At 38.6% G+C, this 22844-nt stretch overlaps 1 protein-coding gene across 1 annotated transcript in view; it reads right to left on the bottom strand.

Moving 5' to 3' along the window:
- Window positions 1-22844, bottom strand: part of LOC141472004 (uncharacterized) — a 91855-nt gene that overhangs the window by 10324 nt on the left and 58687 nt on the right. The window contains exons 40-58 of the mRNA XM_074158756.1: window positions 22097-22453; window positions 20693-21043; window positions 18708-18839; window positions 17605-17754; window positions 17011-17127; window positions 15410-15583; window positions 14504-14603; window positions 13596-13708; window positions 12065-12177; window positions 10950-11031; window positions 10214-10351; window positions 9314-9476; window positions 7423-7544; window positions 5963-6103; window positions 4567-4680; window positions 4050-4178; window positions 3390-3551; window positions 2112-2276; window positions 846-1011 (exon numbers count right to left, since the gene is read on the bottom strand). Coding sequence (XP_074014857.1) covers window positions 846-1011; window positions 2112-2276; window positions 3390-3551; window positions 4050-4178; window positions 4567-4680; window positions 5963-6103; window positions 7423-7544; window positions 9314-9476; window positions 10214-10351; window positions 10950-11031; window positions 12065-12177; window positions 13596-13708; window positions 14504-14603; window positions 15410-15583; window positions 17011-17127; window positions 17605-17754; window positions 18708-18839; window positions 20693-21043; window positions 22097-22453 — 2989 coding nt within the window. The remainder of the gene's footprint in view (window positions 1-845; window positions 1012-2111; window positions 2277-3389; window positions 3552-4049; window positions 4179-4566; window positions 4681-5962; window positions 6104-7422; window positions 7545-9313; window positions 9477-10213; window positions 10352-10949; window positions 11032-12064; window positions 12178-13595; window positions 13709-14503; window positions 14604-15409; window positions 15584-17010; window positions 17128-17604; window positions 17755-18707; window positions 18840-20692; window positions 21044-22096; window positions 22454-22844) is intronic.

Genomic DNA, 22844 nt, shown 5'->3' with positions numbered 1-22844 from the left:
GAATTCAGTAATTCACTAACTAATGGTCTCAATCTCAAAGACATCACAGCACTTAAAAGTAAGGCCATGAACCTGCGAGAAATTCCACTGCAGAAGTGTGGAATATATATATATATGGAATACCCATAACTGAAACTAGAACCGGGACTGTCAGCAACATGAGTTTGAGACAACTGTCATACCACCAATCCACCTGGTTTGCACACAAACAGAATGTAGCTGAAAGGTGGATGGGCACAACCGAAAACACTTGCAGCAGGTCTCATTCTGTCTAAGTTTAGTCTTCTAAAAGTTAGGCAGAGTCTGAGCCAGCAGCCTGGTGTCTTCTCTGTTGTCAGTCAGAACTGACTGCCGCTGAGTCACCTGCAGAGGGTGATTTCATACATCTGTTCCAGCGTGGGGTAGAGTCGGCCTCTAGAGGTGCCTCTCTCTTTCCCTTCATTGAAATTGGAATGTAATGATTATCTTAAACAAGGTACACAACTTTAAGATGGCTAAATCAAGATGAAATGAATCCTATCTTGATCACCATCTACTGTAATCCTCCCCTGGCTAGTAATCATACAAATGTCTCCCAAACTGACCTTTGAATAACAAGTTTTAAGCTTCAGCTTTCATTATCTGAAAGACCATAGCTTGATCCACCATGAAACTGAGCTAGCTTGGCACCAGAGAGGAGCCTTTCTTCCTGCCTCTTCATACCTATGACAGCTGTGAATCAGAATCACAGAATACCTCAAGTTAGAAAGGACCCATAAGAATCATCAAGTCCAACTCCCTACTCCTTGCACGACTACCTAAAACTAAATCAAATGACTAAGAGCATCATCCATGAAGGTACGTACCTTTCAAATACCCCATGTAGCACTGAAAACACTCCTTTCCTTTAGAAGCAGCCACTTTTACTTTCTCTTTCTGATCAATAATCCCCTCTACCAGGATTTGGCTCTGAACGGATGAGGAAGTAGCAGTTCCTGTCAGGCCTAGCCAAATATCTTCAAAGGCTCTTAACTGCAGCCATAAAGGAAAAACATTTATTCAAAGCCACCACACAAAATTAATGAATGTTCAGAGATGATGCTCAAATATCAGTGCTTCCCACAAAAGGGTAAGTGGTGAGGGAAGTGTTTTCCTGTGCTTGTGCACTGCACAGGAGTTTCATTCTTAAGAGAGGCACAAGCATTAGGATGATTGGCTCAAGAGCTGAATGACTGGACAGCACAAGGCTTGTGGACAACATTTCAATGGTAGCAATGAAAGAACACACTATAACAGCCAATTCCCTGTGAGGCTGCTAATTTGTGCCATTTATTTGAAAAGAAAGAATAGAGAAAATCCAAGTAGAACAGCTGATACTTCTTTCATCGCCCTTCTTTCCAAAGAGAGGGAAAAATAATTTAGTATTTGTCTTAGCCTGTTAGGTATTAAATCATCATCATTTTGTTAAAAGGTGGCCCATTGTCTCAGTTAATTATGACTGACTACTCACATGCCATCTAATGAAGAGTTTGGATGGTGCTGACCACATTACTTTTCTGCCTCACTCTGTTGCCACCATCAGATTCTCTACCTTATTCATTCCACAAAATAAAGAGCAAATGCAAAATAGAGGGGGAGAGAAAAAGGAAGATATTTGCCTCAGGATGAGCATCATATTGCCTGTTCTGTACCTTTCTTAAGGCCAGTTCTTTTTTCTGGCAAATGATGCTTTGTACGGGTCTCACATTTTGTTTCCCTCTTTATTTATTTATTTTTCCCTATGGTGCAAAAAAATATGCCTCACCAGAGCCCCCAGTCTTGCTGAAGAAGGTGAGCTATAAAAACACACAGCCTCTTAAAACCTTTACATACTCCAGTTGATATACACTTACTATATTCGTCACTGAACTCTGCAGATAACTAGTGTTGGTGCCTTCCTTGATCATACTGCATGTACATTGCATAACTGTGCCTTTAAAAACAGAACTAAAAAACCAGGAGTATTTTACATTGCCTGGCCTGCTGTTTTAAAGCCACTGGCTGCACCTGATCAGTTTGGAAGATAGATGGCGGTAGGCCTTTAAAAACCAAAACCCAAACCCCAGTGCCACTAAAATAAAATAAAAACTCACTTCAATTTCCAAGGAATAGTTCTTCATATCAGCTGAACTCTGATTTTTTAAGGATACTCCAATCAACCCCTCATCTCCCTCACGATCACCAAAGTGGAATCTGCCCTCTGATTGCAAAATGATGTCATCTTTGTTGAGCTGGTGTTTTCCAGAGAAAACAATTACCTGTGTATGAACAAAACAGGTGTTAAAGCTTAACTCTTCCAAAAAAATGGGCTCTGCATAGGGTAGTAAGAGGTTATATAATGTTAGCATTCTTGTGAAATTAGATAATGAAGTGATGAACAAAAATTGTAGTTCCAGAAACGAGCGCATCCTCCTTCTCGCAGCACCGTCTTATTTCATTACATCTTCAGTTTCTGTGGTGTAACAAAGCGTGTTCAGTGATTACAGCCTAAGACAAGAGGAACAGCTGGCATATAACTGTATTTTATTAAAACAAGCCCACTTTTTTTTTTTATGCTTCTCAGCTACTCTAGCTAGGTATTTTGATGCATGCCTCTGAAGAAAAGGATCCACAAAAATACATAGGCACCTGAATTTGAAGTCACATGCATATACATTTTTTGCATTATTAACAGGCTCGAACACATCTTGATCTCGGAAAAAGTTTTCACTGGCATCAAAATTTGGCTGCTGTTTCCTGTCGCTAACAGGGTGTAACCTGCTCTGACAGTAAACAAGGAAACCAACTGAGATGTGTTTTAGCCACTGGAAACTAGAAAGAGATCACATTTATTACAAGTTCGAAGTTTTGTGTTTGTTGTGAATATCTACAGGCAACTCTGGGGTCCAGCGTGCACCTAAGGAAGATCATGAATAGGTCTTTGGTTTACATCTGTAATATAAAAATAAATGACAACTATAAGGTTACACTAAGGTTCAAAAATCCATCACTGGCAGAGCAGCCATAAAAACCAATGAACTTTTACCTACAGGGGAAGGAAAAACTTTTATTCCTCTCTCGTTTCCTTTTTGATCACCTGTGAGCCTGTTTTGATGTTCTCCACAAACATGGAATTAAAAGACCTTTGAGAGAGGAACAGGAAAGAAGGAACACAGAGGAAGCGGGAAGGTTTACAACTGTAACAGGAACCATAGAATATACTACAGTGGCAAACACAACCTTTCTGCCTCAACCCATCAAAAAACACTATTTATGGTTTGTTAAGTTACAGAAGGATGGCAATTTTTGCGAAAAGTTGCAGCTGAGGAAAACTGAGTCTCCGTAATTACATTTGAAGTGAAAAAGGTTCAATATGTTTATGCGAGACTTACATCTGGAAGGTCACAGAGCTCAAAGCTCATATAATAGTCCAGGCAAGAGGAGTAGTTTGTTTCTATTTTACCCAGAATCCTCTGTTTGGTGCATGAGGTCAGGAAAATATTTTCCAGAACAGCTTCTAACTGAAATTTATCAGGATACCAGAATTGATTTCTCTGCAATGAACCAAGAAAACAAAGTTAAAATGTGAGAACACAATCTTAGACACTTTTCCGTGTCCACTCATTCCAGCTCTCAACCTCATCCTGTCCCTGTGCTGGCTTTTTTTTTCATTCTAGTAGCTTCATGGTTTTAACATAACATTTTCAAAACATCACATTTCCACTTGACAACATTTCACAACGTTTTGGCTCATCCGAACAGTCCCCATCCTACAGAATTAACTCAGCAGTTTTGCAAATTTAGGGCACAAGTGAGTCGTCTGGTTTGTAAGAGCTCATTTTTTCTTAATTATGCTACATTTAGCTTTCTTCCTGTGCAGAGAAATATGTAAAAGGTAAAATGAAACTTTTCATTTCACAGAAAGTGGTATTTTACAGCAGCTTTCTTAAAATCCACTCAAAATTACATATAAAAACTAAGTAAATTCCCGTCTATTACAAACAGCTTCCACAAAAAGTGGTGAGTTAACAGATACAATCGCCTTTTCTTACCTCATATGTTAAATTGTGTTTGAATTTTTTATCATCCCAGTTCAGATCTAGATATTCGTTAAACAACGCTGATCTTTGCTCTAGAGACCCACATGCATGCAGGCGTTCCATACTTAATACTCTCTGAAGCTGGAAGAGGGGAAAAAAATTAAGATATACGTATCAGTAATTTTCTAAAATATGTGTTCAGCCTCTAGTAGAGGAGTGTGCTTTCTGGGCAAAAATACAGCCCTGTGAGAACACCTGAATGGTCTGTATCAGTAAACAGTTGCTTCAATCTCTACCAAGAAACAGATGATTCTGTCCTGAGGGGAAGTTGCATCCCGAATACAAACATACCTGACAGCATGAAATAGAATTTTTTCTGCACTTGTTATCATATTAAAACCTTTTACTTGAAGTCAACTTTTTTGTGTGTCAGAAGAAAAAAAATAAACCCTCTGAAGAATTCTTTCTGTGAAACTCTAACCCAGAAATTTAGCTACACCCATCCCTTTGTAGACTCAAAGACTTATACCTGCCCTGAAGAGAGTGTCAAACAGCCACGCCAGGCAGTGAGGTTCACCTTTGATTTATCCTCCAGGGCCAGTCGGATGTCAGCAGGCTGCCCACCATTCCCTCGGAGCTGCAGCTGAAACCAGAAGAGAAGGACTTGTCCAGTGAAGCAAGACTAGAACTAGCAGAAAAGCCTGCAGGGTGATCTAGCAGAATGTTCTCCACCCAGTAGAGAAAAAAAAAAACACAAAACTGTGACAGAACGATGTTAAAACTCCATTGAAATCCACATGGCCTGGAAGCTCAGGACCTTAGACAAGCTGCACTTTTACAACATAGGCAACAGAGAAGAGATTTACATTAGATATCAGGAAGAAATTGTTTAGTGTGAGGGTGGTGAGGCACTGGAACAGGTTGCCCAGGGAAGCTGTGGATGCCCCATCCCTGGAAGCGTTCAAGGCCAGGCTGGATGGGGCTTTGAGCAACCTGGTCTAGTGGGAGGTGTCCCTGCCCATGGCAGGGGGGTTGGAACTCGATGATCTTTAAGGTCCCTTCCAACCCAAACCATTCTACAATTCTATCAAGTCTTCCTGTTACCTTCTCTGGAAGCTGCACTGGGTCTGTCACGCACAGCAAATAATGACACCTGTGGAAAAATGACACTACAAGAGAATTTATTCCTCTGAATACGATGCTTGAGATATATTGACTAATCAGTGAAAGCAACCTGAGAGCATTCTGTGGCAGCACTGTGAGTACCAAAAAGACTCCAGATGAACAAACAGAACACTGCACGGTTTGCACAGCTCATTATTGAGCAGAAAGTCTTCAGCCTCAGCAACTGGAGCATCCTGGTCCACTCAATGCATTTTCAGACAGAAAATTTTCTGCAGTCTTTGATCTTGATGGACGCTTTGTGGAGTTCTTCCTCTTTTTCCGCATATATGCTTTGCAAGCGCATGTCACAACTGTATTTTAAAGCTTTTCTAGTCTCGCACATTTTCACACTTGCATTGCAATTTCCTATACAGTCCAAAAATTTAGGTTTGCGCTACATGGGTATCAAAGGGTTTCTGGCTTTTTTTTTTTTTTTTTTTGTGGAATAGGAGGTTGTTCATTCCTTTGTGGACAGAATTTGCCTTGTTTTCATTGCTAGGCTGGTTCCTGTGCACTTCTGGCTTCTTACCATCCAAAATGGGTCAACGCTTAAACTGCAAGACAGATACTGTCAGCCAGCAAGTTATGCTTAGAAAAGGAAACAATGCTGGTGGCTTGGCCACAAGGAGATAATACCACTTGGTGCTCTTCACAGTTTTCAGGATGGTATCTGGTTCTGCAATTCTTTGAGATGAAAGGCACACTAACAGTAAATACAGTATTACAGCTTTGTATTTTGCAGCCCTTTCTCATGATCTCACCTGCTGGTTGTACTTTCTGCCTCTTCTTTTTGACAGGGAATGGACCTCCAGTTGCTTCAGAGTGTAATTGAATGGGTGGACAACAGCAGCTCTGTAGTTCGTACGGTCTCTTCCAAACTTCAGAGAAGATGACACTGATATCTGATCCACGTCAACAGATGTAAAAGGAACTTGTGAAATAAAACACCTCTCACATAGTAACCTCAAATATATACCCAGTAAGATTTCCCCATACCTTTTCCCCAGATGAATTCTGTGCATTATATAGTCCTGTTTGAAGTAATAAGGCAAATTAATGTTCAAACGAGGACATTCTAGCTACTTGAATTTCCTACATGGCACAGCTGAAAGTAAAACTATTCTCTGTATTTTACTGAAATCATGAACCATGCTTAAGTTTCGTGTCACCTTTCGGCACTGTGAGCTCCACTGCTGCAGAGTGCCTACACTCAGCTTGCCAAGTTGAAGCACAAAAAAAACATTTGCAGAATTGGGAACTAAATTCTGTAATGCTGCTGGGAGCAAAGTGGTTTTGTGGCAACTTAAATAGTAGTGGCATTTAAATAATTGTGGTCATTTAAGTAGTAGTACAAAAATACATTCTATACAACTTCTAAGTAATTTTTGGAATTGTAGCACTTAAAGACACTAAGAAATTCTAACTCTTTTTGCAGGCACATTTATGCTCCTGTATGGCAACATTATACACATTGTCTTTTGTCTTTCCTTTATTCAGAAAATAATGTAGTACTCAGCCAAGGTGCTGCATTTCAGATGCACATATAAAGATAGCACAGTTAGCTGCAAGACAGCAAGCTTCCCCCTTTAGCCACATTTGGAAATCAACTTAACTGAAGTTCTTCTATTTCTGTCTTTTTTACTATTTATATATTTAAAAATTAATGCTGACTTACTTTAAGAAAATAAAAACTGATTTGAACTGTGCCAAAGTTGTCGTTCTCACTAATAAAGAGAACAATGAAAGAATGATACACAAAAGAGCTTCAACTGAATCAGTAATGCTGAAAATGCTAACCACAGGAACGTGTCACACTTCTGTGTGGGTAAAGACAGCATATATCCACACAACAGGGAGGTTCTTCATCCTTTTCAGACTCACACTAATGCTCACACTCATTTATCTTAGATTTTATTTCTTTCCCCCTAAGCTTCTTTAAACATGACACTTGTTCTATTCTTTTCATCTACTCTCAAAAGCTGTCCTAGAGCCTTTGAAAGTGTCGGGAATGGCCCTTCTCCAGTGCTTTGAACCAATATGCATTTCATTGCTGTTGGTTATGCAGCAAGCTGTGGGGTTACTGCAAACAGAAAAATAGTGTGGCCTGAAAATGCTTCCAACAAGAATATTGGCTGCTCATCTTCCATATACACAGCTAAAAGGAGGACAGTTTGCCTCCTACTTGCATTCCCTGGCATGTATTTACTCTGGGCTGCTGTACCTGGTCCTTCTCATTCCAAATGACAGTAAGATCATCCCGGTGACTGCGTGCTGAATGCTTCACATATAAGTTGACCTTGGCATGCCACGGGAAGGCGATGGAGAGAGGATGGAAAAATTCCACTACAAGGGAAAAAATGAAGTAAGTTTTCCCCACCACAAATCATGACTGTTCATTTTCTGATAAAGGCATAGGACACATTCTCCCACAGGGAACAGGGTAGCAGCCGATTCCCAGAGAAATCATGGTCTTTGCCCATACACACACGTGCATGCACCTACACAACAGCCACAATGACTTTAGTGTGCTGATTTCTGCCAAATATGAAGAAACGTAAGGGAAAACAGGAGTCCTTGATTTACCAGCAAAACAGTGATTACCTTCAACAATCAAAAGATTAATGCTTACACCCAAAGTGACTTCCAGCAAGAACAGCCAAGAAGGAAAGTAATCTTTATGAAGCTGAGATGATCTTACACTGGACAAGGAGCAACTTATAACTCTCCAACAAGGAAGTAGAGTTATTTTCTCTATTTTCAGACAACATAGCCTCAACATAAGCGTTCAGCACCTCAAGATAGTGGCCAGCATGACCAGTGCTCTCCTACAGTACCCAGTGGAGTAACAGAATTTAATACAGTTTCTGAAAAAAGCCTCAGAAATGGGTGACAATAATACAACAAAATATAAAATTATATTCAGTAGGGGCAAAAACATATGAAGGAAGAAGAAAACAGAAAAATAAACAAAAATGAACTTGAAATGGTTTTACTCTCCAAATTCAAGGTGATATTTGGGCAACATTCAGAAAAGATGTTAGCTGTGGGATGTGTCTCTATACCTCTAGTACAGTGACTGAAGGACAAATCTGAGACATGGGTCACCTCAAACCCCTTCCTTCTCTCAAATGGGAGAAATCTGCATTAAGGTACCCATTTCATAGTGAGCAACCCTGACCACCGGATTACTGGGTTTTCAAGGCTGAATCTTTCTCAAGCTACATGTGCACTTGTGGAGCTGGGAGGATTTCTGGCTAGCAAGTCCAGGTGTACCCCTCACGTGTAGCAACCTCACAGCACAGTAAGACTACAGGTCCTATAAAGCTCCTCCTCAGTGCCTTGACTCCTCCTGCAAGGAGTACTTTCCAACTGCATCCAGAACCAAGACCCTGATCTACACTGCAGAGTGTACTGCTGCTCATACTACGTGTATTCTTCCCTCTCTCCTACCAAAGTTGCTTGAGTCTGTGAAAATAATAAAATGTTCACTGGCACAGAACTATGGAACTATTTTATTTGAAATGGAACCATCAGCAAGAAGAAAGGGAAAGCCTCAGAGATTAGGATTTCTCATTCAAATCACTGCTCTGAATGAAACCAAATGCAGACATGAACCCCAGTCAGCCACCTCCCAGCTAAGTATCCTTGCGCCCTGGCTAGAATCAAAGTAGCTGCAATACTTTAACTCTTCTCTGTCTACAAATGGTATCTAGTCCAAAACTAGTTCCTAGGTTTTCTTTGCTTCTCATTAAATACTCAAAATATTCAAAAGCAAATATAAAAATAAACCTGAATGTTTCATTTAATCCAACAGTTCTGAAATTTGTTGTAAAATAACAACAGACGTTTTAATTTGTTGGTGACTTTTCACTTGGCCAAACTTTTCCCTGGCACTACTAACATTTTTTAAGCTTTACATTCCATATCCACAAAGCAGTAGTGTTCTGAAGTAGCCGTTTCCAACAGCCAGACTTACAATGAACTTAAAACAAATATGATCTTAGAAGGCCTGGATTGAAACCATTTGATTATGCATTTTGAAATCAGATTTATGTGGTTTAGTTTATTTTATACTCTGCTATCAACACTGGCAAAAGACTTGAGAAACCTACCCTGAACATCATGTCCTCCAGGCAACTTTGGGAAGAGTCCAGTGTAAGTGCCTGTTACCTTGATTTCTTTGCCATCCCACAGAGCACTGTGCCTCAGCAGACGTGTTCTGTTGCCTTTTTGGTAAATCATCATAAACGTAAACTGCCTTGGAAGAATTTTTAACTAAAAACGAAAGATGGGAAACATATTAAATACCATGTTCTCTGAAAAGTTTAAAACCTAAGTGTGTAATTTTGACACTGTAAAGTCCTATGGAATTTAGCTTTAGAAATGTGTTATAAAAAGTCAAGTACAATGATACCTTAAAACTAAATGGTTTCATATAAGCAGTTATTAATTTCTACTTGACTTCCTTTCTACAGTAAGTCATCTTCTCACATAACAGAACATATAAAAACAACTGAGTATCCCCTTTACAATAGTCTTTGCTTACTATATATTTTGAATTTTTATCTCTTTTGTCTCACTCAATAATTCTTACAACATCAAGAGCCCCACTATCACAGAATAAATCCAGCAGACAGCATAAACAATAATATCTATTTGTGACATCTTTTGTTTCTTATTTAGAAAAAGAAATATGTGTAGCACCAGCATAATAAAAATGGGCAATTGGTCAGTTCATAATATATTATTTTTCTTATTATCTACATATCCTATGTATCTGTTTATAGGAAAAAGCAAATATAAAATCAAACAATAGGTTATACCATCGGACACCCAACTAATTTACACTTGAATGTTTGCTCACACTACTAGAGAAATCAAGGGCAAAACACCTCACAGCAGCTGGAGCTGTATTTGACCATTACTGTTTGGCAGCCAGCATCCTGAATGCCAGACACAGACATGGGACAGTCACAGCTTGCCTTTTGCTGTCTTGAGTTGATGATACCAACCTGGGACATTGTTTGGACTATTTCAATGACGTTAGCGTAGCTGGTTCCAGTGAATATTAGCTTAGTTGTAACATTGAAATCCCCTTTTTCCATCCTGAGGTAGACATTGCCTTTTGCTTCACTCATGTCGTAATTTACCTTTTCAAGTTCCCATTAAATTAAAAAAGAAAGAAAGAAAGAAAAGAGCGAGAAAGAAAATAAACAAATATTGTGCTTGCAGTCTTCACACAGTACATTATATTATAGTCCTCAGGACCTAAAAGAGATCTGATTTGTCATTTCTCTCTTATGTTCACATTCTAGAAGGCACAGCTACAAAACAGTGTAAACTAAGTAACATGCATAAGAAATTAGTTTTTATGTCAGCAGGAGTAACTGTGCTGCATTTGACTGACAAATAACCCCATTCATCTTCCTCGCCTATCCTTGCTATTTCTGCACTGCAAACATCCAATATCCAGGACTGCTTTCTGCCCAGTCTCTCTTTTCTTAGTAGCCAGAATAATTAAAAATGTTCCTGAGAGCTTACTAGAAGTCATAATTAATGCAGATGCAAGGAAGTAGAGTCAAATGGAACAAATCCTTTCCAGTAGGGTGAGATTTTTAGCATATTTGAAAACATCCTGAACAACAATAAAAAGATACCAGTACTAGAAAAGATGCAGCTTGACTCCTAAAATATTAGGCAACTCTAATTTATAGTGATGTCTGTAGCAGTTCTCTGGCAGATGCTTACCTTAGAAGACAGTTCTGCTGCACTGGGGAAGTACCGTAGAAAGAAGGGATGAGTCTGGAGCGCTTTTATATTCAACTCTTCACTAAAGGGAAGAAACGTACTTTTGTTCAACATTTCAGAAAGTCCACTCTCACCGACAGCACAAGTTCATCTGAATAATCACTTCTAAGTAATCACTGAAGTTTGTCACAGCTTTTGGAGTTACAAATGACAGTACCTTCCACTGAATGCTTACCCAGCTCACATTTTTTGATCCTTTCATGCAGAGGTAAAGGAGACCAAACAGCAGTGCTATCTTTGAGCTCAGTGAAAAATCTGCATATGCAACCCAGGGACAGAACATGGCCCACCAGGTCAGAAATTATTTTGTCTGGTAATTTACTAACTATAATAAATGCACCAGCTTTTTACAAATGAGATAAGTATTTTGGAATCTGACTTTGCAAGCACTGTCACGGTTTCCAGACTTAAAATTTACAATTATTAGAGAGTTTAACAGAACTTACAAGGCTTTTCAGTGCAAAGGTCTTTTGCTAGAAAAAATACCTGAAATACCCCAGTGCTGAAAATATTACACCTCTTAAACACCCTCAAAACCCTAGAGTTTTTTTTATATGCTGTACCAAATATTTCTGTTTAGACACTGATTATCAGACACTTTTGAATAAAGAATTACTCCATTCATTCTCACTTTCTTTAAAGAACTTTGAAAATTTTTAGAAGACAGAAAAAACTACAGATACAGCCATACTGATAGCAATTTAGAAGAGTGAGTCTCCTGAATTTTACAAGGTTCAAGCATGCCAAAACTATTTAATAAGACTTAAGCAGCTATATCAAGTTAAGGTATGTTATTAAGTACTTGTCTGGCTCAGACCTAGAGTTTTCTGGATTGTTTCACTGTCTGCTACTTCGATGCTGTGGGGGCAGGCAAAAGGTCTCTCTGCAGCCCTTCATAAACTTCCTGAGTTATACAGACTGTTTGTTGTGACTATACATTTTATCAAAGATTGTTATCCATTTCACCAGTGCTTTGGTGACTAAAACAGTAACTTTTTCCATGGAATCACAGTGGCCTAATGACATTTTTACAGTGCTGAGAATGACACTTTTACCCTTGCTGGTCTTTTTTCCTACTAATGCTAAAGGAGAAGTTGGTGTTTTGTTCACAGATCAGCCTCAGAGCTCCTTCAATTTCATTTTCAGTCAGAACCTCTTGGATTGTCATCTGAGGGGAGAAAAAAAGAATAAAGTAATCACATGCCATAACTTCTACCCAGAATTTCACCTAAACTGAGCACAAACTCTTGAGTGACTAAAACCATCACCTTGACTGAAGTTTACCTTCCAGACAGGCCTTCTAGATGCTCTCTAGACCTAAACCAAAAGCATCAAGAGATGTCTTTTTTTTTTTTCTGTATGTTTCTACAGCTACTAATTTGCATTACTGAAAAATATTAGCTTTACTTTCAATGCACCTTTATTTGGTTTAAGTCTAGAGCCACTGGTTCTTGTTTATGTTTCCTCTACTCTTCTTTTTCATATACTGTAAAGAAACTGCCTTTCCTTCTTTTTTAGATGAAACAGATGGAGCTCCACAAATTGTTTACTGCAGGGTATTTTCTTCCTCCCACAGCTGCTGGTTCCTCTATAGCTTTATCCTGAAATTGCTAAAGAATCCCTCTGGGGAAGATGAGCACTGTCTCCCACACTTAAATATCAACACATGTTGTGTTTGCCAAAGTCTGTGGGAACAGAAATTTCTGAAGTCCCATGATTACACTCATACCTTACATGAATAAAAGCACCTGAACAATTAGCATCTCTGTTTTAATTTTTTTCACTTAAACATTTAGAGAACAAAAGACATTCCACTAAAGATTAAGGGGGAAGAAGCAGGGGATTTATCTAATACCTTTTAATAAAATGTTGTCATTAAATATTCACTTGAAACACTGACACAATATGCAGGTTTAATATTTAAGCTAATGTTTATTTTCAGAAAAGTCTACCTTTAATCTTGTTTCCTAGCTACACAGCCTCTTATTTTAAGAGAAGGTGATGGATGACTTGGATGTGCTGTTCTGGGTACTACCCTCCAAAATTAAGGGAGACATATCAACTAATACTTCTTTCTCCCAAGGGATGAACATGTATAGCCTTTGTTGAGCCTATCAGGTAGCTGGGAATACAAATTTATTTCTGTTTATTCAACACTGAAACTTTTTAGGTATCTATGCTACAAATGGTTTAACTAAGCCAAGTAATTCTCTAGGTATGAAGGACACCGATTTCTACCAAAAGTACTTTCTACTTCAGTAAGCCATATCAGCTAGGAAGTGACAGTAAATTACTGCCTTCCTGAAATGATTAATTAAAGGATACCTGCTGAGTTTCCTTGGAAACAGACCATTAGCTGTGTACTTAAGTTAAACTAGTATTCAGATAAACTGGGCCATGTCACCTCTCATCTGCAGTTGTATAAACCTGGACTAATTTCACTGAGGCCACTGGGAGTGCTCTGGATTCAGAGCAGGGTAACACAGATGACAGCTCTAATCTAAGCACAATGAAAGATCTACGATTTATTACCTTAAAAAAGAAGGGAAGTCCCAGATGATGGAGAAGTGATATCGAATGCTTCACCTCTGCCATGAATTCAAATATACCATAGAGCTGAAAGTCTGTGTCAACATCCATAGTCACAGTTAAATCTTTGTCATCATACTGGACTTCACAGATACTCTTGGCTTTTCTTTCTAAATAGCGAGAACAAAGTAGTGCCATTTTGAGGGGATTATTTTCAAGGAATTTCAGTACTGCCTGCATAAAATCAATCCAGCCAGCTTTTGGGCTAAGACACTCATCATGACAAAGTCAGGATGACAAGAGCTTTGGCCTGTGGTTGGAGTGCAGACTGTTTTGGATGTCCTTTAACATACAAAGTCTTGAGTTAACACAGCTTGTGTACCCACGTACAAGTGTTAAGTGACAAGTCAGTTCCCAACAGTAATGTATTTTTGCAGCTAGAGGTTACTAACTTTATACAGCCACCTGTAGCACTGGGCAGGTAGTGGCCATTTCTCTACAAGTGCTCCGAGCTGTTCTGACCTCTTCAGTTGACTCCTTCAGTTCCAGCTACAGCAGACCAACACTGCTCAACAACATGACTCGAAAACCTTTTCCCAGCTTTTCTACCAGATTGACATATTTGAGAGAGAAAATACAGACTGCTAAGAGATAAAAGTGACATGAGAGATGTGAAACTCCGAAACTATGGAGAAAACAAAGTCACAGACGCGTATGCAATCACACAGTGACGGATCTGGAGGCTGCCCTGAAAGTCACTTGGAATTAAAAAAACAGATGTAATGTAACTAGTAACAGATGCAGTTTAAGAATGACAGTTTTACTTATATACAGAAAAAGCCCCTTTTTAGGTACTACCAGTAAATCTTAGTCAGTTTGCAGCTGTTAAAGGAATAGTTGAAAAACCCTCAAAGAGTTATGGCTATGGTACAACAAGAAACCTACAAGGAACGGCAGGTACCTACCTGATTTCTGTAAACTGAAAATCAAGCTGATTGCCTTAGGGTAGCCAGCTGCCAGCAGTGCCTCACTACTATGTACACTTTGGCAAAAGATATCCACTTGCTGAGCAACATAATAGGAGTTTATTATGTATGTGATTGATGTTTCTCCAGCTGCAATGTGCATATATCTCTCCTGAGTAGTGTTTCTCCCTTGAAAAACCACATCTATCTAAAAAAATGACATGTAGATGTAAAGTTCTTGAAGCAACATTTAAATACTATTTAATTTTAAAACAGAAGACAAATTGAAGTTCTCTCTAGTCTATACTTATGTCAAAAATCTATTCATTAACAAAAAAAAAAATCTTATTCTTTCATTAATCATCTATGACTTTCCAGCATGAAGTCCATCCAATTTAATGAATTTCAAACCGTGCCAGCCTCAGTGATTTATGTCAAATACTCATTAGGTTCTCTTTTATCCCACAGAAGCACATCTCCCTTTATATAAAGGATCCTTGATCCATGCATACTGCCAGTATTTACCAGGTAGTAGGTACTCCAATCCTTCCCTGAAAATAGCAAGCACCTAAAGTACTTCATGTGTAAAATTCCCATTAAAGAACACAGGAGCAATATTCCAATTTCTGATGCAATGTGCTGAAACTATTCACCTGTAGAGCTACATATCAACAACATGCACTGTACTAACACTGATCAGAATGGAATAATCTGGTCCAGAAAGCAGTCAAAAAGAAATTTTCTACTTCAGTTGTTGAGGTTTTAGCCATCCATAGTTTTTAAATATCAGAAAATCTCAACTTCTATCCTGTACCTTACAAAACAGTAGTTTTCATTCAAGCCATAGGCTACTACATTATAATAAAGGACATAATTTTAATGGGGAAAAAAAAAAAAAGAACCTACCTGTAGAGATGATGGGACCCTGGCTTGTAGCAGCCATGGCCAAGTATGATGGAAATTCCCAGTTATGTTGGTACTTGTTTCAAACTCCTGGATTTGTCCTTCGAGAACTGTTAGGTGAGCACCATAATGCACTTTCATACTAAAGCTCTTGATCTCTTTAAGGTTCAAGACAGCCTGTGTGCAACAAAGGTAAACTGTGAAAGGGGAGCTTTGTAAAAGGTAAAGCTCCTGTTAGTCACGATTCTTTTTTTGGTTCAGGCACTATCATCTCAAAGGTGTGTTCAAAAAATTAATCTTGTATAATTTTATGACACAATATAGTTACAGATGCCTCTTTTATTTTTAAATTCAACATTTTAACACATATTCTCCAGTACGGTCATGCCTTAACCCTATTCAAGCAGCTACATGATTAATAAAGAGTCAGTGTTGTGCTGTAGGCTTGTGTACCTCAGATAAAAAAAATAAATAGGCCAAGTAATCAGAGTCTGGGAGGAAAATACCATTTGGAATGTAAACCGTGAACTTGTATCAGTACTCACCTCTGTCTAGTCTATACAAGGCACACTGCAGATCTGCCAGACTAGGCTTATGAGCTAAAATGCACTGCCCTCCTTGTGCAGTGCATGCTGCAAACTCAGCTGTGGCTTGGGCTGTTCACACATTGGGAGCCAACCTCCAGCCCCTTATTGCTATGAAAAGTTCTGGTCCAGCAAGCTCCTCTCCCAAGCCCTTGAGAACAAACTGAGCTTCTGGACTCCCCTCAAGAACAAAGTGAGCATCTGGACTCCCCCCAACTCTGAACTTTATGGAAAAAAAAGAGAGAAAGAGAGCAGCAAGGAAAGGGAGGAGGGAGAAAAAGAAAATATAAATGTCTTTAAACCAGAAGCAGACAGTATGACCTATGTATATTGGGACAACACCCAAATTACAGTTCACATGGCCTGCAGTGCACTTTCACGATGAATACTCTACCACACATCTCACTACATATTGAAGGACAGAAGACACTGCTGCTCTCTCTGGCAGCTTCTTACTTACTTAAACGTAAGGAAGGCTCAATTTAAGTAGAGTATAGGTAAAGAAGAGCAATGGGTCTAGAAATAATTATAAATAAGAACAAAAGCTGAGCTGGTTTGACAACACAGACACCTTAAATCAGAAGGATACTTTATTGAAAGTTAGATTGCATTTTAAAATGTTGAGAACAATTTTTCCCACCTGTACCTGTGACATTAGGTAGCTTGTTTATGGTTGTGGTTTGCTCTACTTGAGCTATATTTGTAGCAATAAAGCTTTTTCTCCTGTGTAAATCTTAACTTTTAACTGAAGCAGTGTTATGAAGCAACTTTGAAATCTGTGCTATGATCTTATGCAAGATGGTAAAACAGAACAGATGATAAAGATGCCAAAGTTAACAACTGAATGAGTAAAATTCTACCCACATTGACAGAGACCCAAAAAATTCACCTAAACAGCAAATGCACAAAGTCACATTGACACCCTCTGCTCTTGCTATGTGACTTCTACAGCTATTGCTTCCATCATGGCATGATTCCAGAGTAGATTCATGTCTCCCCTGTCACTGACTGATGACTTACCTGCAACTCAATCCTGTCTTTGATTTGCAAAGTCTTCAGTGCCAGTATATTATGAGTAAGTTTGTAGTAAAGAGACACAACATCCAACTTCTGGACAAAGCTCAGTTCTTCTATAATCTGTTCAGTCCAAATAAAATATCACAAAAGTTAATTGTGGCACATCTCTGATATTGAGACTACTCTAATTAATTGTAATTATTGTACTAATTACAGCTTAAGAGTAAAATTATGAAAACTAAGAAAAATTTATGTTGAAGAACTGTCTAATTTTTTTATAGGCCACAACTTTGTACTGTAACAGGGAACATGCTGCACCAAGTGAAGATAATTGATAAGAAAGTTTTGATACAGTTTGAAAATGGGAGTCACGGATCATTGCTGATGTCAAATTTGTTGCTAGAAGCGATTGCACAGGAGTGGCTGAAAGATACAACCTTCACTTAATTAAGGCCTTTAAAACCAAACCAGCCCCTGCAAAGTATTCCTATAAGGGCCTCATAACAGCTATTTCAAGTGGAGAAACAATATTTACCATATCAATTAGTTCACTTTAACCTATATCTCACATCTTACTAATATGGAGGAGACACTTACTTGCTTGCTGTCCACACAGAAGTGAGTAAGTCTTTTATAGAAGTCACTGGTTTTTTCTGATATCACATCAGCTAACATCCTCATAGGAATGCCAATGTCAGCAGCTCCTTGGATGTTATGGGTTAGCACCGCATCCAATTCTTGTCTTTCCTGTTAATATTTCACAGCATATGTAGTAAAGGATGTCTAGAACTCAAAGCCTGCCGCAATACAAAGCTCAAAACTGACGTTTAGCAAATCTGACTGTTCTACACGTAATACTAATGAAAGCAAATTGCACTGAACTTAGGGAAGTTACACTGGGAAAGAGAAAAATAATCAAGCCTAATAGATAGAATTAAAAAAAAAGTATTTCAGCTAAGAGGGAAAAAGGTGTCAATGTTTCTCTCTGGTGGCAAAGAACTCCCACTAGCTATCTGTTTCTCTAAAGCACAGAAATACACAGAAATTACTAGTTACAGCAAGAAAGTGAATGATCACAAGGAAGAAGATACTTCTCTCTGTGTGTACTCTACTCTCCTGCACTGACAACATGACAAGAGAAGTCAAACTCGTAATTGTCAACAGGAAAGCAAGAAACACAAAGCCTTTCCTGTGCTGTTGTCTTACTGAAGAAACTAACAGCAGTGTCTCAATTAATCACTGCCTGTTATTCTGCAATGTAAATCACAGTGATGACTGTAAATTACAATCATATTTCTTCCTGTGCATTGCTGTATAGTTTCATGATGAATGAAGAGTGTTATATTGGGGTACCTGTTGTATATCTGGAGTGAGATCAGCATTTGTGGGTTGGCATGTCTTATCATATTTGCCACATAATATAAGGAACATCAAATAATACAATATAAAAAAAATACATGTGTATATACACACACACAAAAAGAGCATAACAAGGAAATGATTCAGGAAGTGCCACAGTCTGTATCCTATTATCCTATAACATCTGTTTCACTGCACATTACAGGTATCAGATTTCCAAAGATTTTATGTTTATTCTGGCATTTATTACTAAAGCTTGACTATTTGTTCCCAGTAAAATAGTTCAGAGTAAGTCACACAGTACTTTGTACATGCAGTCTAATGGTCTGCAGCATACTTACATCAGTGACTCTTAAAATGAGGAGTCCTTGTAATTTACTTTCATCAACAGTGATCAACATCTGTGAATCTAGGTTCATTTTATCCATCAAAACATAGCCTGAACTGTCAATTTTTACTGGTGTTCCAAGCTCCTATACAGGCAAAAAAAAAAAAAAAAAAATTCACCACTTTTACACTTACCGACAGATACACTATACACCTGGAAATTTTTATTCCTAATAGGTAGCTCTAATAGCACCTAGCTGTAAATCTAGTATATCCATGTTTCTGAAATTTTGACAGCTTTTTATTACATTTTACACATTTTGTCTCTTTTGAGTATGTATGACATATTTTTGATAAGTGAGCACGCATAAACAGAACACAGAGCAATGTGGTAGCTCTTTCTGCAAAAGTGAAAAGTCAATTATTTTTCTATGCTTGGCATTGCTCCAGTGGCCCAAAGCATCCATAAATCCAGTGAAACCAGACAGTATACATAGATGTACTATGGCAGCTCTGTTTTTGGAAGAGGGCAGGTGAATCTCGTCTTTGTAGATTCAGATTCACTCTGACCTGCATACCGAATCCACAGATTAGTCTGCGATAACATCTCTCAAACTTTCCATACTCTTCTCCTGTCCTTTCCATTCCTGCCTATGTAGCACTGACTGGTGGGATCGGTGAGAGGCCAAGCACTGTGATATCAGGAGTTCCAACAGCAATACAAATTTTCAGTAGGAAGAGTCCGTGTGGATTCCAGCTAAATTTAGAACTGCTACTTCAGGAAATCCTGCTGCAGAATTTCTCCCCCTCCACCTACCTACAGTACAACAGTCCAGCCTCGGAAAACAAACTACTGGGCAAGAATTGAGGGCAAAAGTGCCATTTTTCACTCCATCAAAAGGCAAAAGGAGCTCAGCGTGTCATGCTAACTAGCTGAGAGAGATCACAGCACGCTGCCGTTCTTCACTTGGGGAACTCTGAAAGCCACCTTGCTCTCCAGCTCAGACAGATTCTCCCAGGCAGCAACACTGTAGGCTCCTTCAGAGATAAGGACTCCCAGAACATCTGATGCCAACCAGGTCAGCTGTCCCAGACACAGGGCTTCATTTCCTGTGCTTTGTATAGAAATGAGACCCTACTGCAAATGATGGCACGTTCGTTTGCTATGGAGTGACCTTCCACAGAACTCCAGATTTCACTACTGGCTAAATCTTTCCAACAAAGCAATAACTTCTTTTCTTATCTTACTAGTTGCTGTTCAGACTCAGAGTCTATAGTGAGATTCTCACCAAATTCAGAAGTTAAATCCCATTAATGAAACAGGAGATGTGATTTGGCGGTAGGTACTCAGTCAGGCACTGGAAATGCTAAGGTTCATCCCAGGGACAACAGCCACAGAGAAATGGCTCACCAAGGCAGTCCAAACCAGCTTGTTCAAAACGTCACCATTTGTTTTTCAACTAAATTCCCCAAAATATTTCTCAACTGAGGTCGCACAAGAAATCATAACTGCTGTTTAACACTGGCTTTTTCACTGTTTTAAATTGTTACCAATTTCAATTTTCTGTAAAGATAAGTGAAAATTTTCTGACCTGAAGATTATTTACTTTATATATTTTTAAACTATTTCAGAGTCTGGCTGTCAAACTGCTGAGAAACTGTAATTGCTGATAAAGCCAAAGACAACTTTGAATGCTCATTATTTCTGAAGATTAAAACACTGCAGATTTCTCAACCATGCTTTTAAAAAGAAATGTCAGAGCTAGCACAAGCAAGTCCATTAAATGTAGGTACTGATTCATAGAAAACTTGGCTTATACCATACAAGAATTCAGCGAATGACTGGCTCCAAAAGTAGGATGCAACATTAAAAGAAGAGAATGTTTTTCTTGTTTTTCTCCTACCACTGAAATCATGACTATTTTCTTTTTAGTAGGTTCAAAGATCCTGGTTTAGATGTATAAATTCAAGAGTAAAGCAAAAAAATTCTTTCCAATACCTGAATTGTTTGGCATTTGTTTTCTATAAACATCTTCCACTGAAGCTTCTTTTCAGGGTCAAAGTCACCATTCATTTGAAGCTCACAAGCACCTGATTTCATTCCTATTCCAATATGATATTTTAACTGCTTTTGTGCAGCAATGGACAGCTTATTTTCCTTTGGGATTTCCTTCAGTTGAGGGAGGTCATGCCTGAATTGAACTTCCAGTGTAATCTTTGGGTTGCACTCTGCTCTCACTTCAAGATGGGCAGCCTTGCCTTCTGTTTCCAGGACACAGAGAAGTTCTGCTTGGCACTTGTCCTTCTGAATAGACCCTGTGATCCGTGACTGAGTTGGAATACTGAGATCCTAACAAGGTACAAAAAAAAAAAAAATCCTTTGGATTATACATATGCTTTAAGACAAGTCAGTATTGAGTCTTTTTTCTTCTCCCTTTAGCATATGAGAAAGGAGATTTTATGTCAGAGTATCAAAGACAAAACCTATAATCTCTGCACTGTCGTATTTCTGCCTCCAACAGTAAGATGGCAATTTTGCCTGAATAAGGTCTGAGGGAAGATTTTAGGACTGCCCTGCAGAATTTACAACTTCTGTATCCATGTGAAGTTTTACATTTACAATAACACAAAATGCCTATTTCTTCAACATGGTGAAGTTTACTGAACATCCTCTGCTTCACTCAGATCAAATCAATCTCCATCTTCAAACAAACTAACCCCAAAAAATAATAATAGGCCTAACAGACATTCTTGCATACGGTGTTATGGGATCATTTGTTTTTAATACTAAAACTTCAAGCTTGTCTTGTGCAATTTTCTAAATGAAATGCTGCCTCTCGTTCTTTCAAAGTACATGTAAAAAACACTGACAATTCTGCTATTTCTAGTATTTAGGTGGTTTTCGTTCCCTCTTCACTGCGGATGACACACACTTTCCTGTCATTTTTGGTTTATATTGCTACTGTAGTTGAAGAAGTTAGAACTGAGGAGTTAAAAGCAAAACATGAGCCTATGAGCATCTGGAAATAACCCCTAAATTTGCAATAGTCATTCTTTCTAACATAGTCAGTGAGACTACATGGAAACACTAAAGAAATTTTGCAACTTCTACTTTGATAAAAAAGGCAGACCAGAAAATGTATTTTCTGAAAAATAGTTCAAATTAAAACTGCTGTTCAGCCTTACGAGGGCAGTCTCAGTCTGCAAAGGCAGCAAAGACTGAACTAATCTCAGTCTACAAAGAACATCTATGAACAGGATACACTAGACACTTTCTTTGCCTAATGCTGTAAGGCAGGTGTGTCTCTAGAGTGCTTTTCCAACACTCAACGTTATTTTAGCTAAAACCCTATACAGGCTGCATTTCATCCCAAACCTCTCTTTAAAAGACTCCAAGAGCTACCTGCAGAAGCTGACATTCTGTTTCTGTTTCCAGTGTCCATTCAGCTTTATTCTGAATACAGAGATCTCCTCTAGCCTTAAGTTTGCATTTGCCAGCCTGCAGCAACACAACGCCCTCAGTGCTGGAGTCTGTGGCTGCAGATAACAGGACAGAGTTTTCAAAAGGCAGCCCAAGCTGACTCAGCCAGGAAACCGAATGCCTGAGCATCCCTTGGAGCTTATACTCGTGTTCGCAGGAAGTGTCTATCTGCACATCAACTGTTCTGCCATCACACTGGAAGTTCATTAACAAGCCAACACTGCAGATGTTCTGTTGAAATGAGCCCCCAAAGGCTACAGCATGAGGCAATCCCATCCTCTGCAACAGAAAAGATTACAATATTTAAAGCACACAAGGTAATGCAACTGTATTCCTCATTTGTTTCTAATTAATGAGAAAGCATTTCTTCTTTCTGAACCAATATGCTTTTGGAAAGGACCACACAAGACAGCTTGTTTCACAGAGAAATCAGAAATTTCTCTGTGAAACAAGAGAAAAAGAAACCAGAAAGCAAAAATAAATGGTACAGAGGAAAACAAAAGTTCCTACAAGAATCTTTTCCTAAGTACTGTTGAAGAAAAAGTTCGTAACCCCGAAGAAAACCTTCAAAATTTTTACTACTTTACAGCAACGGCAGTAACAACTACCATTGTATTACTCCACATTCTCATCTTCAAATACATTCCCTCTGTAAGTGCTCTGATTCATT

Source organism: Numenius arquata, chromosome 14 (assembly GCF_964106895.1).
Source record: "Numenius arquata chromosome 14, bNumArq3.hap1.1, whole genome shotgun sequence".
NCBI classification, from domain to species: domain Eukaryota; kingdom Metazoa; phylum Chordata; class Aves; order Charadriiformes; family Scolopacidae; genus Numenius; species Numenius arquata.
This window is presented reverse-complemented; position numbering and strand designations above follow the sequence as displayed.